Raw genomic sequence first — 15,339 nt, 5'->3', positions numbered from 1 at the left:
TTTTCTCTTCCTAGAGAGACGGCAGCCTGAGACTTTTTCATGGCTCCAAGCGTTTGAATCACGCCCTCTCCGGACGGCCACTCAAAGGCTTACAGCCAAGCGGTTTATGACGTTTTTCGGCAATATAGCTGATTTATATCAGTGGATCCGAAGACGCTCACACCTCCACTCCACTCCAATACTCGGAGATATTAAAGGTAATATCAATCTCAAGTGAACTTGCTACCCGCCACAATAAGCTCGGAAAGCGAGCTCAAAGCACGCGCACAATCAGACGCGCGGCATCTCGTTTAAGACGGGCTTACGTACCCCTCTAACGAGCCCCAGAAAGCTGAATATCGTGGCATTCTGTTCATAAGACCATTTCAGTTTGACTAAGCAAAGGTCCCGCCCCGAGCTGACGGCCGGGAAGCTTATGCTTTAAGTTACACACAGCTGCATGAAGTGCTATCATTACGAGTTCGCCAGCATCTGCTGTGGGTTGACACGCTTTATGATGGCAATCAGCCTTCGACGCGTGGAACGCCCGTTTGTCTCATATCAATCACCTTGTACTGTACATACGGTCCATTAAGGGGATGATTTTAGCACTGCAGCACTCTCGACTGTGTTATTGTAATAATGCGGTCGGGCAAACTACTGTGGTTTCATTATTTACCAAACAAAGCTGTGATCTCGCCCCTGTACAAGGTGATGAGTCATCTCCTTTATAAACTCATTGCATCGCTTTATAAGCTATGTTCAATCAGAGTGATACGCATCTCGTGCTTAAACTACCAAGATGCAGACATATTAACCCGTTACGATGGGCGTGCGGAGATTGCATCCGTGGGACACAACCTACATTACATGCCTTATGACACATTGACACGAGCTGCTAGGACCCCTTTTGCGAGGCGTCCTTATGCAAAGTCTGATCTATTGTCTAGTGACAGCGAAAAGTCTAAACCCTCTGCGAATTGTGGGTGGAACACTTTTCTCCTCACTACAGAGGCTCGTGCACGGCGGCTCTCTCTCCCTACCTATCTATGTGGCGGTGATAACAGCGAACCACACTCTAACGACCGACCATTCACTTTATTCATAAGCCTGTCATCTCTCAGATGCGGACGGTGCCCGAGGCACAGCGCTCTGGAACTGTCCAAGGTCCTGAATGACAGATACGTCTGACGTACATCAGACGATCAGCTGTTCATCTGCGTCACAGATGACAGCGCACCTGTCAATACAGGTTATTTATGGATCGTTGATGTTATCACCTCCCGTGACAATGATGCTCACTCGTGGTTAGTCTACTCCATGTATGGATTAGCTCATCGGGCATGGTCTTACGGGTTTCTCATTGACATTTGTGACACGGCCGGCTGGTCCCCGCCGTCCACGTTGTCAGTTTACAGCTTCAACATCCCTGCTTCGCGCACTAGTGAGGTTTGTTGCATTAAAGGTGCGCCCGTAAGCACACCTGTATGCACGATATGGTTTTTAATTATATGCGTCCACCATGCGCTTAGAGAAGCTCACATATGCACGCTATAACATTTCGCTATACACTAAAGATGCACTTGGAAAAGCTCACCTCTATACACGGCTGTGTTATGCTTTGTGACACATACATTGTTGTTCATCTGTGTACGTTCACGGTGCGGTTGGGTGAATCAATCATATCTGTACACATTCACGGCGCGTTCTATGCACTGATTTATCTATACGCATTCACGGTGCACTGAAAGGTTCACACGTGTGCGCACAATTTATTATCAGAACACATGACGGCGCGCTCGAGAATCTTGCCGGCCTGTGCATTATACCACTCTGATTCATCTATATGCATTCACGATGTACTCAAGTGTTCACCTGTGCCCATGCAATTTATAGTCAATACACATTACGGCGCGCTTGGAAAGCTCACCGATCTGTGCACTATAATACTACCTTTATGCATCCTGATGCGCTCGAGGGCGCACCTGGGTTCACACTATTGTGGTATCTGTATAATCCCACGCTACGAACCGTTCTGCTGCATATTATAGTCAGACCGGCAGTTCGTGAGCTTCGCAGATCACTCACTACGTATGTCTGTTGCTAACAGTGGCTATTTAGATGGATCGTTGAAACCATTGCACTGGCTCACGCCCCTCTATGAGCTATGTCCTATAGGTTAGAACCCACTCTGTGCCAGTTTGGCCTCATCATGGACTTGGTCTACAGGGGTATCTATATTTGATATCTGCTACGCGGCCGGCTGAACTTCGCCGTCTACGTTTGTCAGATTGTACAGCTTAGACGTCCCTGCCCTACGAGCGCAGGTTCTCTCGGCTCAATCATGCACGCTCATGCTTTTTATGTGTACACCACGGTGCGCTCAGCGAGCTCACCAACGGGACTCTGAATTTACTTATCTCTCACACCCGCGGCGCGCTCGGTATCTCGCTGTCTTGTGCTATGTTATGTGCCCCCAGTGTGTTTAAAACCCCACCGTATGCGCGTCAACATTTTATATGGTGCTTTCACTTTTGCTTTAAAGCTATGAATGTGCCGGGTATAGGGCCACACGCAGTATCTCTCCGGTAAGGCACTTCAGTACGTTGTGTATGCACGGCGTGATGGGATTATGTTCCCCCATAGCGACAGCTAACTGACGCAATGCGAAGTGAACCATATTGAAAGGGAACGCTTGGGTTACTCACGTAACCCCGGTTCCCTGAAATAACGGGAACAAAGCATTGCGTCTCTTGCCGTGCTACAAACGTCTACGCAGCGAGTGTCATTTGGCTGTGCGCTTCAGTCGAATAATAATGAGCTCTTGACGCGTGACCCGCGCTTATAAGGACGTGTGCATCCCGCGCGCAGGTTCAAACGTCATTGGTCTGTACTTTGTACAGACGTTAACCAATAGGCTTCAAATTGCGGAGTAAACCCCAAGCTAACTGACGCAATGCTTCGTTCCCGTTATTTCAGGGAACCGGGGTTACGTGAGTAACCTAAGCGAAATGCTATGCAATAAGGTCAGTCACAAAAAGAACTAGACCACACCTTTTTAGTGCTAATTACTGCACGTCTTTAGTAAATCCTGACAGTCGTTATTTAACGCCAAAATGATGGTTTGCGCAGGTGCAACCTTTTATTAAATCTGGCCCTTAGACTTGAGTTTGTGATGAGTCAAAATTCAAATAAACTTAGCTAGTTTATGTAAAAATGTAATCTTGTATGATTTTATGATGCTTATTCAGATACAGTGCTATAATGTTAATGTTTGCTCAAGAACCTCTATTGTTTTATGATACATTTCATGTGCTAAACACCAAATGATTTTTCACATTATCTTATTGAGTTTAATTTTATTGCTGAAGGTCTCTAAAAATTTTCTTAGCCAAATAAACCCAAAAGGATGCTATGTTAAATGTTTGACAAACTAATTGTCTCAAAGTTGCTTATCATAAATATTCATTTAGACATTTTCTCACACAGACTATCAAACATCAAACACATGAAATACCTTCTGGTAGTTGACGGTGTTTTCTCTTTAAAGTTTGGTCCTTCACCTTTGGACTGGTAACTCTTCAAAGACACATAGCTGAATTTATCTGGTCTTTCACTATAACACAAATAGCAGAGATGAATAAAACCTTTGCAACAAAAAGGACCTCAGTGGTATTTACAATTAATTGGTTAATATAAAAATAACATAATTGATTGAATATGCCAAGCAGTATAATGTATGTTCAGAATCTTAATCCATAAAGGAATACTTCACCCAAATATGAAACTTTGGTGAGTTAATCGTGGAAGAGTAGTGGGGTGCTATTGGAGCGAGATAAATCCACTGAGCATGCTTCCTGCTTCGCTACTGTTCGGACGCTTTTGCTTACTGCTCCGCGCTTTGCTCTATCGCTTTTTATATTTTATCTTATAATTTTAACTTCAGCAAATCAGCAAATCAGCATAGTGCTCAAACAACAAAGCTTGGCATCAACGTTAAACTTTCGGGACTGGAGGATTACAAAAAAGTGGCATTTTTCATCTGTCTAGCCTCCCACCGCCATCAGCTTACATTCCAGAAGGAAAAACACAGCTGCCTTCATTCAAAAGGATAAGAAAAAGGAATGCCTCATCAACAATCTACTTGCTGCACAAACTGCCACAGACTTTTACAAAGGATTGCTGTTCTTGAAACAAAGTTACTTACAGGACTACAAAACCAGACGGAACACACAACAGAGCTTCGTCATCATGGACGCCCTCAGCATACAGCCGGTGAGTCCCATGAATCTAATGATCAACACACCAATCAATGGTACAAACAGGGAGCAAGACCCAAAATCACTAGAGAAATCAGACTGTCACGAGCATCACATTTTGCTGCAGTAGCTTCCTCTACCCCAGATACAGCTATGACAAGGATTGCAAACACTGACTTTCTACCACCACCTATACATCTTGAGAACAGATTTGAAATATTAATGAATATGAGTGAGGAATCCCCAAATGTGATAAATGTGATTGAACACCGATCTAATCAGCCAGCAGCTGATGCTAACCGCCGCTCAAGATCGAGCAGACAGCGGCACTCAGCGCAGAGCACATCCGAGCCCAGAACTCTGATATTGGGCGACTCACTTATCAGAAACATTAACAACAGGGACTCAACTACGTGCTGCCTTCCACATGCAACTGTTTCTGATGTAAACAGGGAACTTCAAAACATTCTGATGAAACATAAGACTGTAAATCGAGTTGTCATTCATGTGGGGAAGAATGATATTCACAAAGAGCAATCTGAACTCCTTAAGAGGGATTTCAACAAACTTTTTGAAACACTCAGAACAGTGAAAGTTCAGCCGTTCATCAGTGGACCACTTCCAGCAAGAGGAACAAATAGGTTTTCACGGTTGCTTGGACTTAATACATGGCTGCAAAAAACTTGCAACATAAAGGGACTGAACTTTATCAACAACTTCAATCTTTTCTGGAGTCAGAGACAACTATTTAAACAGGATGGCATCCACCCAAACAGACTGGGTGCAAGAGTGCTAAAGGACAATATCTATTTCTCCCTTCATCATCCTTCAGCAGTGTGTGCCAATCCACTCAACCTGAATGGCACACACACACCTGGACAGAGTATGAATGACCACAGGTCTTCTCTTCAGCACCTAAATGGACATGACGTCGACATATCCCACAAGGACAGAGATAACACCACGCAGCCACAACAACCACTGCTCATGGACACAATCTCAGCTGAGTCATGCCCACAGAGCTCACCACAGTCAGACTGTGTCAGATTAGAACTGCTCCAAGATTCAGCACCCAAGGACGACTTTCTGGAAAACAGCCAGGGAAACCAGGACTACATATCACAGCCTCCGGTCACATCAGAGAAACAGGACTCCTCCTCACTAGATATGTCATTCCTCTCTCCAGCATCCCCGCTTTTGACCTTCTCCGGAAAAATGGAGGAACTGGTTTATGCTGGAACTAAACTATCCCACTCTATTGCTGCGAGCCCCCAGCTTTCGACCAGAAAACGACAAGCCCCAAAACCACCAAAACCAGTGGGCCCAGCTCCCCCTCCTCGTCCTGTGAGAGCTCTTCGGTCTCAGACACAACGCCAAGACACACACCCTCCTCCATCTGCTGTAGGTGAACCAAAAACAACTGATAACGGCTCTCAGTGATGTGTGTCGAGTTTCTGCTATGAAAATACTAATACTTTCAATTGTATACATAAAAAGCAGGAACTCAGTGTACCTATATCTTTCTCTATTTCTGTTCTAGTACATGATAGAAAGCCTAAGGCTGTATCAAACCGTGTGGCAAATCAATCTAATCTGCTGCCTGTGATATATCAAACTAAGATCTCTGTTAGGGAAAAAATTAGTACTGTTAAGTTAGCACTTTTAAACATCTGTTCACTTAAAAATAAATCACTTCTAGTCAGCGACTTAATAACCACAAACAACCTGGATTTTATGTTTCTAAATGAAACATGGCTAGAAGAAAGCTACAGTGCAACAGTCCTTAATGAAACAGCCCCTCCTAACTTTACTTATATGAATGTCTGCAGAAATGCTAGGAGAGGGGGAGGTGTAGCTTCTCTTTTTAAAGATGTCTATCAATGTAAGCAAGTGTCATTTGGGAATTACCCGTCTTTTGAATATCTAGGTATTGTGTTGAAAGGTACCCCACGCATTCTACTGATCATTATTTACAGGCCCCCAAAATACTCTCCAGCATTTGTTGAGGACTTTACAGAACTGTTATCAATGATTTCCTCAGAGTTTGACTGTTTTGCTCTTGCTGGAGATTTTAACATTCACATAGATAAGCCAGACAGTATTATGGCAAAAGCTGTTTTAAATACTTTTGATCTGACTCAACATGTACATGGACCCACACACAATCGTGGACACACTCTAGATTTATTTATCAGTAAGGGTTTAAACATCTCATCAATTGTTATTAAGGATGTAGCACTGTCTGATCATTTCTGTATTTTCTTTGATATATTAATCTCTCCTACTATTGAAACTAAATCTGTGTCTGTCAAAAAGAGATGCTTAAATGAGAACACCAGTGTGCTATTTATGAAGGCTATATCTTTAACACCAAGCATATCTGCAGACTCTGTTGATTTTCTCCTTGATTCCTTTAATTCTAAAGTTAAGAGTGCAATTGATGATATCGCTCCTGTGAAAGTCAGGAAGAAGAATGGCAGGCAAAAATCACCTTGGAGAAACTCAACAGAGGTGCAGAATATGAAGAGACAATGCAGAAAAGCTGAGCGCATGTGGCGGAAGACAAAACTTGTAGTCCATTATCATATCTATAAAGACAGCCTTCGTGCTTTCAGTGTGGAACTAGGCAAAGCTAGACAGACTTTCTTTTCAAATATTATAAACAACAACATAAATAACACACGCACTCTTTTTGCTACTATAGAGAGACTAACAACCCCCCCAAGTCACATTCCAAGTGAAATGCTCTCAGACAGCAAATGTAGTGAGTTTGCTAACTTCTTCTCTGAGAAAATCAATAATATCAGAAAGGTGATCAGTACATCCTTGTGCTGCGCAGGGGTCGGACAAGTCAGATCACAACATCAGAAAGTAGTTACGATGTCTGATTTCGAAGCAGTTGATGGTCAAATTCTGGAAGAAACAGTACAGCATCTTAAAACATCAACCTGCGCCCTTGACCCAATCCCAACATCTTTTTTCAAAAGTGTCTTTAACTGTTTAGAACCAGATCTCCTAGAAGTGGTAAATTCATCACTTAGCTCATGGAACTTTTCCAAAGTCCCTTAAAACGGCAGTTGTTAAGCCCCTCCTGAAAAAGAGCAACCTAAATAACACTGTATTGAGCAACTACAGACCAATCTCAAATCTTCCTTTCATAGGCAAGATCATTGAAAAAGTTGTTTTCAATCAGCTGAACAAATTCTTAATTTCTAATGGTTACTTTGACATTTTTCAATCTGGTTTCAGACCACACCACAGTACAGAGACAGCGCTCATAAAGATAATAAATGATATTCGCCTCAATACAGACACAGGCAAACTATCATTGCTGGTGCTACTCGACCTCAGTGCTGCTTTTGACACTGTCGATCACAACATACTTCTTGACAGGCTGGAAAACTGGGTCGGGCTTTCTGGGATGGTCCTAAAATGGTTCAGGTCATACTTAGAAGGGAGAGGTTATTATGTAAGTATAGGTGGCCATAAATCTGAGTGGACATCCATGACATGCGGAGTCCCGCAAGGCTCAATTCTAGCGCCACTCCTGTTCAACCTGTATATGCTCCCACTAAGCCAAATAATGAGAGATAACCAAATTGCCTATCACAGTTATGCAGATGACACTCAGATCTACTTAGCTCTATCCCCTAACGACTATAGCCCCATTGACTCCCTGTGCAAATGCATTGATGAAGTTAACAGTTGGATGTGCCAAAACTTTCTTCAGTTAAACAAAGAGAAAACTGGAGTCATTGCGTTTGGAAACAAAGATGAAGTTCTCAAGGTGAATGCATACCTTGACGCTAGGGGTCAAACAACTAAAAATCAAGTCAGGAATCTTGGTGTGATTCTGGAGTCTGACCTTAGTTTCAGTAGTCATGTCAAAGCAATAACTAAATCAGCATACTATCATCTCAAAAATATCGCAAGAATTAGATGCTTTGTTTCCAGACAAGACTTAGAGAAACTTGTGCATGCTTTTATCACCAGCAGGGTGGATTATTGTAATGGCCTCCTCACTGGCCTTCCCAAAAAGACCATTAGACAGCTCCAGCTCATTCAGAACGCTGCTGCCAGGATTCTGAGCAGAACCAGAAAATATGAACATATCACACCAGTCCTCAGGTCTCTACACTGGCTACCAGTTACATTTAGGATTGATTTCAAAGTATTATTAATGGTATATAAATCACTCAATGGACTAGGACCTCAATACATTGTTGATATGCTCATTGAATATTAACCCAACAGGTCACTCAGATCATTAGGATCACATCAGCTAGAAATACCAAGGGTTCACTCAAAGCAAGGAGAGTCAGCTTTTAGCTATTATGCCAGTCGCAGCTGGAACCAGCTTCCAGAAGAGATCAGATGTGCTCCAACAGTAGTCACATTCAAATCCAGACTCAAAACACATCTGTTTAGCTATGCATTTACTGAATGAGCACTATGCTGCGTCCGAACTTTATATGCACTATTTTAATTATTTTTACTTCTCTTGTTTTTATTCTTATTTTTATTTTTAAAAGTTTTAAACTTGTATTCCTGTTTTATTCTTTTTCATACATTTAAACAGTTTTTATTAAAATCACATTTATTTTCTTTTAATTGATATTTAAAATTCATGTATATTTGATTTTTGGTTTTCTCATTTCTATGTAAAGCACTTTGAATGACCTCTGTGTATGAAATGTGCTATACAAATAAACTTGCCTTGCCTTGCCTTGCCTTGATCTATATAAATGACTGGATTGCGCATAGAACGCTTAGTGAGCGTAACAGCATGAGGTGAAGCCAGCGCAGAGTTCTAGCGGCCATCTTGGTATACCCAACCTCATTGACTTCCATTTAAAATCATGATATAATTTCACCCGCTTTACAGCGTACCAGTCACACAGGGTTAATTTTTAGGAAATGTGTACGTAAATTTATTGTCATTTCTGTTGTCATTTGCAATGTTTATGTTTAAATTGGGAAGGATAATGGATTGATAAAAAAAGTTAAGGTGAGAAGTTTTTTGACATTAAGCTGCACGGTCACTGTTATTTCTCTAAGTTTAGGTAACAAAACCAGCAAATATTTCATGCACATATGGTACAAAGCATGATTATTTATTTAGATTTCAGAATGAGCACGTTTGTCATTAATACTAAATATGCTGCGGTCTGTCCTCTGATCTGATACTGTAATAAAGATGAATATATAATAACTGTTTAAAAAGCAAAATGTGCAACTTTCAGTAAATAACTATGTACATGTTAAGGACGTTTGCGTTGTAATAATGTGCAAGGAGACTTCAGATATAAAAACAGACTAGTAAATTGATGTTTTATCATTAAAATATTATGCTGTGACGTCATGCACAATCTGGTCATTTACATAGATCAGTGGAGAAAACCCATAAACTCTGACTTAAGAACTCTGACTTAAAAAACTCACTTCATGCTTAGGTTAAATACATGCCTCATCTGCTCCTGGATGCGCTTCACTTACTTACTCTTTGTACTCTTAGAGATATTTATTACACCCAAGTCTGAATGCAGCTTAGGCACAGCGAATACGTGCAGATGCACAGGTCAGGATTTTCATAAAAGAATGGATATTTTAGTCTGCTGTTCACCAAACCTTAAACACACTTGTAATATACAGCATAAGTTCCTTAGTGTTATTTTATGAAGCTTGTATTGTTAACAGAAACACTCTTTACAAAAGTTTGAAGACAGCGGTGAGACAAAATAAGATTTTTTATAAATAAAACAAGTGTGACCCTGTCAAGCTCCTGTCTTGTGTTAACCTGGTCTTGTGTTTTATTTTGAAGTAGTGGACTTTTAGATTGTATTTTTGGGTCCCAGTTTTCATGTTTCTAGTCCTTTAGTGGTTCCCAAAGTAGGGGTCGCGAAACAGTGAGGGGGGAGTTGCAAGATAATTTTATCAAATGGCATATAAATAAATAGCAAATAGCATATTTTTATCCATAAATGTAACAACAGATAAAAAATAGTGTAATTAAAAATAATGCCATCAGCCTTTCAATTTACATTACCGTTAATCATGACCCCGGAGGTGATTGAGACAACATTTGCAGCAGATCATTTTACAGCATCACGTTAAATATTCTGACATTTTGTTGTTTGAGGAACCTGCTAGATTGTTTGCATGTGCCTGTTGATTAGATATAATTGTTGAGCGCTCTTACTCACGTTATTTATGTGCATTATTTACATGCTACAGTAGTTACACTCCTTCTAATGTAATTGATAGTGGGAAATAATCAATTTTTATAATCTTCACCCTATCTGTCATCGTTCGCCAAACGTTCTGCAACATCTGCTTCTGTTTGTGTTTAACCCCTTAGTTTCATTTAATCACGCAGCTATTCCCGTTAGAGGTATCTGTTAAAAATATTTAATTCATTAATAATCTTGTATGTGTTCATTTTCTGTCATAGTTTCTTCAAAATTCAGTTTTATTTGAATGTTTTAAATTAAAAATATTTTTATTTTTATCATGACGTGTACGCCCCAGCCGTCTTGTGGGTTCCTTGGTCGAAAATATGTAGAAATATATGCGAGTAAAAAAGTACAGAAACACAGAATATCAAACAGACTATCAAACATCAAACACATGAAATACCTTCTGGTAGTTGATGGTGTTTTCTCTTTAAAGTTTGGTCCTTCACCTTTGGACCGGTGACTCTTCAAAGACACATTGCTGAATTTATAAAAAGTACAGAAAAAAACATTTAGCTCACGGAGCAAACGTAAAGCCGTTAATAAAGCAGAATACTTAATAACGTGCTGAAACAGACGCAAGCTTTTTCCAATACCCTTTTGTAGGTACGTGGTAATCTCCGCTGTCGCAGCTGTCAGTTTGGTTCCCCTCGACGCAACTTCGGATTTCCTCAGGCGATGTGCAGAAAACATTCTTGAAATTGTATTATACAACCGTTCTTTCTGGTTCTCGAATCTGATTGGCTAAGAGGCGTGCAATATTCTACTGATAATGGCACAGTAACCGCTTCACCTTTCATATCATTCCGCCACCTAGTGAATGGAGGTCCTCTAAACTGGCTCATCTCTGAATGGAAACTGCACGCACACAAGGACACACACAAACGCGCTGTTTTTACTCTCAGTGTGTCTCATTAGTTCACTAGCTCGTAAATCAGTCTGTGAATCCCCAATCGGAAGTTATTATTCCGTCAAAGATCAGCGCTCTTGGATGTTACGTTAAAGTTAATGGGAGTAATGTCTTGTCACATCGTGTGGAAGATTAACACTTGGAAAGAGAAATGTAAACACTAATTTTTTTCTGGAGCAATATCTCTCATCAGAACACGAAAACACCGTGGAACTGCAGGTAAGCACAGCAGCTTTTAAATTTGGACATTGATCATTTATTTAATCGCAATGTGACTATTAAAACATGTTATGAGATATCGCCACTGATATATTTATAAGCAGCATGCAAAAACATCTCTCTGACACTTATAAAAAACAGTTTTATATAGTACTGACAAGAACAAAGTCTAATAATAACCGAGTGCTCGTATCGCGTTAAGAGTAAATGGGACTCAATAGTAACGTTATACAAGTAGTTTTATTAACTTTTACCTCGCGCCAAAACAATTGCAACACAAAAGACACTAAATATGAATAAGAAAACAAGTACAAGTTTGATCATGACACCAAATACTGCTGATTTGATCTCATTTTGACCATCAAAAACCAACAACTCCAACATGAGAGCCAGGGAATCCCTGTCAGAGATGTAGCCCAGAGAGGGCGGTGGTCAGCGGGGCGAGTGAACACTGACGTCCGCTCATGCTTTGGTTCTCATACGTACCGAATCTCACTAAGCAAACGTTCAAACAGACGCTATCTTTACTAATCGACTGTAGATTTAAATATAATACATATATATTCTCGACTGAACTAATCTTAAAACTACACTTTGTGACCAAGAAACATTAATATAAAGAAACGCCTATCTGTCCATTGAGTTGTTATGAGATTCAAAGCAGCCGAATGTGTTACCTGTCATTCTGGCAGCCCTCAAATCCGTGGCGGAAGTAGTAGTTCTCAAACAAAGAGGCTTTTAAAATAACTCCGTTGTTGTTTTCTAGTTTTCCGTCGAACTGTTGTATAAAAGCAATATATCTCTCGGAGTGGCCCGCCAGCAATATCTTCTGGCCCGCCAAATTAATTTGAAGTCCCCTTTTTTATCAGACTTTTTTATGTTACAATAACAGTTTACAAAAATGGCCCTATGTATCATTCCTTCATTCGTTTTTTCAAATCAAAACCAAAAAGAAAATAAGGAAAAACGAATTGTTTTTCTATTATTTATTTCCTGAACTAAAATCAAACGACTCGTTTTCTGAATGTGCGCTCATATCAAAAATAAAAAAAATGAATGAAAACGGGTTCGGACAAATTTTAATTGAACACCTTAGCAGACATTTACCAATGAAACAGATCAGGTACTAACAGATTACATTTTAATAAGGGTTTTAATAAGGGTTTGAATAGCAACCATGCTTTCCTGCAAGTCTCATTCGCTTACAGTCCGACTATTGAACTTTTTCCATTATTATTTATTCGCGTATGACCCACACGGACAAATAATATGTATTACCTGATAAAAAAATATTTGCACTAAATGCTGCACAAAACTCTTCCTCTAGCCCAGAGGTCCCCAACCACCAGGTCGTGGACAAGTTGCCACTGGCTCGCAAGAATGTCCTGAAAAAAATGCGTATAATAGCTAGTTTAAACCTAATGGGCCGCTCTTTCTCGTTCTCTTTCTCTTCCAGCGCATCCGCGATCATAACTGTCATTAGAGTTTGAGCATACTTCTAAAACACAATCGATCAAATAATTGGAGAGGTATGACTTCATGAATCATTTGCAAATTTACCTCGTAAATCATGTCAATGCCTCACGCGTCAAGACGTAAACTCCGTTACATCGCAAATTACTGAAAAGTAATTGCAGGCTTTTAGAAACCACTACAAAATATGATCAAAATAAACTCTTTTACTAAAGTAATATTTTAACTAATACAATTTTAACGTAAATGTCAAAGGAATCTACTGTTCTGTTCTGTTCTGTTACTTGAACTTGGGGCTCGAGCCCGACCTAAGGTTCGAACTGCCTTCGAGAACAGCAAGTCAAGTTCGTTTACCATAAATTTTTAAGACTAAATGGGCAGATAAATTCGTTAAAAAATGAAAGTAATCCGCCAAAATATGGTTTTACATGTCTATTAAAATAAAGCCCTTATTTATTTTCCTAACGCATAGTTCTTTGATCACCTCCGTTTAAAACGTTATAAATTTGGCAAAGGAGGATTTTTAGCAATTTGTTTGAACAGCATCTCCGCAACCAACTATGGTTTCGGTTTATGTTGGTTAGAAATTGGAGTGGCTTTGTCCTATTTAATTAATTATTTATATTTCATTATTTTTTCTGTGACATTTTTTTCTGCTGACAATACAATGTTAAAATAATACTTATATTGGCACGAACACATTTTTTGTATAGCATTAATAATTGTTATAGGCTACATCTATCTCTTTTCGTTAGAGACATTTGAATGTGAGATTCTGGAAACGAGATCTAATGAGATCTTTCCCGTCAGGTCGGGAAATAAAGGGGGCGAACACAGAGTGTATTTTAAGCGGTTTACTGAATAGAACCTTGTCGGAGCTGGACAAAAAAAAACAGTCCAGCGGAGACCTCCTTAAACCTTAGGTGTGTATGTGTGTGTCCCGGATAAATATTAATAAAAAAAGGAATACAGTTCAAAAATCGGTCTGTAAGAGTCTTTCATGAGAGCATAAATGCCTGTAATATGTTACCACTATAGTACAGTTTAAAATGATTTCATTGATATATTATGCCTATAAAGGTGTTAAATAAAAAATTTGTCTAGTAATTAATCCAGTAATAAATTTTTTTTATCTGAGCACACAATCAGAAAAGCATGGTTAATTTTTTCATTTTTGTTTTTCATTTGAAAAAACGATTGAACGAATGATACACGGATCCATAACCATGTTTTTAGCAATTTTTAATGCCGTCTTTCGTCTTTTAAATAGGAAATAAAGACAATGTTTCTTGACAAAAGACCAGATAGCCTATACTAGGCTAATTCAAAATAAGACGTAAGTGTGCCAACAGCAGTTGGCCCGCCATCTACTGGCTAAAAAAACATTGGCCCGCGGCCAAAGTTACTTGCCGACCCCTGCTCTATATCATCACGGCTGTGATTGCCTCCGGCACTCGGCTCTGGCCTAATCACAGCCGTGATGATATAGAGCTATATCACACTCCTATTGAGCGATATTGCTTAAATATACATTTAGTTTAATTGCTAAACTACAAGTGAACGAAATTTCAATGAATTTGAACGATGTGCACAGTAGTTTTACCACCCGCAAAATGGAAAACAATGGGACAAAATAAATGATTTTCGAGTTTCAAATGGCCAGTATTTTGTTATTCTTGAACCCATAAACATGTCTTGGTGTCATTTTAAAGTTTTTTTTTAAGCTCTTTCTATCTGAACAACTATTTTTATCATTTAACCATGCTGAAAATTTTACTCACATATCTACCTTTTGCACATTTTATTTATGTTCAAAAGATCTACAGTAGCTCTTCCTATTGGTATTTTTTCAAAATCATTTTGCACATTTTATTTATGTTAAGTAGCTATTTCTAGCTAAAGCAAATCCACAAACTTATAAAAGGATTTATTATTTTTTACAAGGTCAAGGTACTTTTTACGTCTGTTGACTGCTGAATATAAAACCCCTTCAATATAGGAGTCGAGTCAGCAAAAAAAAAAATAAAATAAAATAAAAAAGAGTACCGCCACCTCTTTTGGGCCACTTAAAGCACTGATAATAACAATATATAAGTAGAGTGTAGGGTACATTTGCACAAAAATGCCAGATAAATGTCAAGTATCTTTAACCCACATAAAGATAAGTATGTTAAGTTAACTAAAGTAATTCTATGTTTCAAACAGATGATTATATAGCGGCAAAAGATTTAAGTACTTCACTATTCTCCTCATGACTATATAGTTA

The 15,339-nt window shown here is 39.4% G+C and overlaps 1 protein-coding gene across 1 annotated transcript in view; it reads right to left on the bottom strand.

The window, feature by feature from the left end:
• Window positions 1–15,339, bottom strand: part of LOC129447569 (uncharacterized) — a 134,377-nt gene that overhangs the window by 107,406 nt on the left and 11,632 nt on the right. Inside the window, exons 6-7 of the mRNA XM_073873689.1 lie at window positions 10,875–10,952; window positions 3,497–3,595 (exon numbers count right to left, since the gene is read on the bottom strand). Coding sequence (XP_073729790.1) covers window positions 3,497–3,595; window positions 10,875–10,952 — 177 coding nt within the window. The remainder of the gene's footprint in view (window positions 1–3,496; window positions 3,596–10,874; window positions 10,953–15,339) is intronic.

The sequence above is a fragment of the Misgurnus anguillicaudatus genome, chromosome 12 (genome assembly GCF_027580225.2).
Source record: "Misgurnus anguillicaudatus chromosome 12, ASM2758022v2, whole genome shotgun sequence".
Taxonomy (NCBI): Eukaryota; Metazoa; Chordata; class Actinopteri; order Cypriniformes; family Cobitidae; genus Misgurnus; species Misgurnus anguillicaudatus.
The sequence above is the reverse complement of the archived record's forward strand: the minus strand, read 5'-3'. Positions and strand labels throughout refer to the sequence as shown.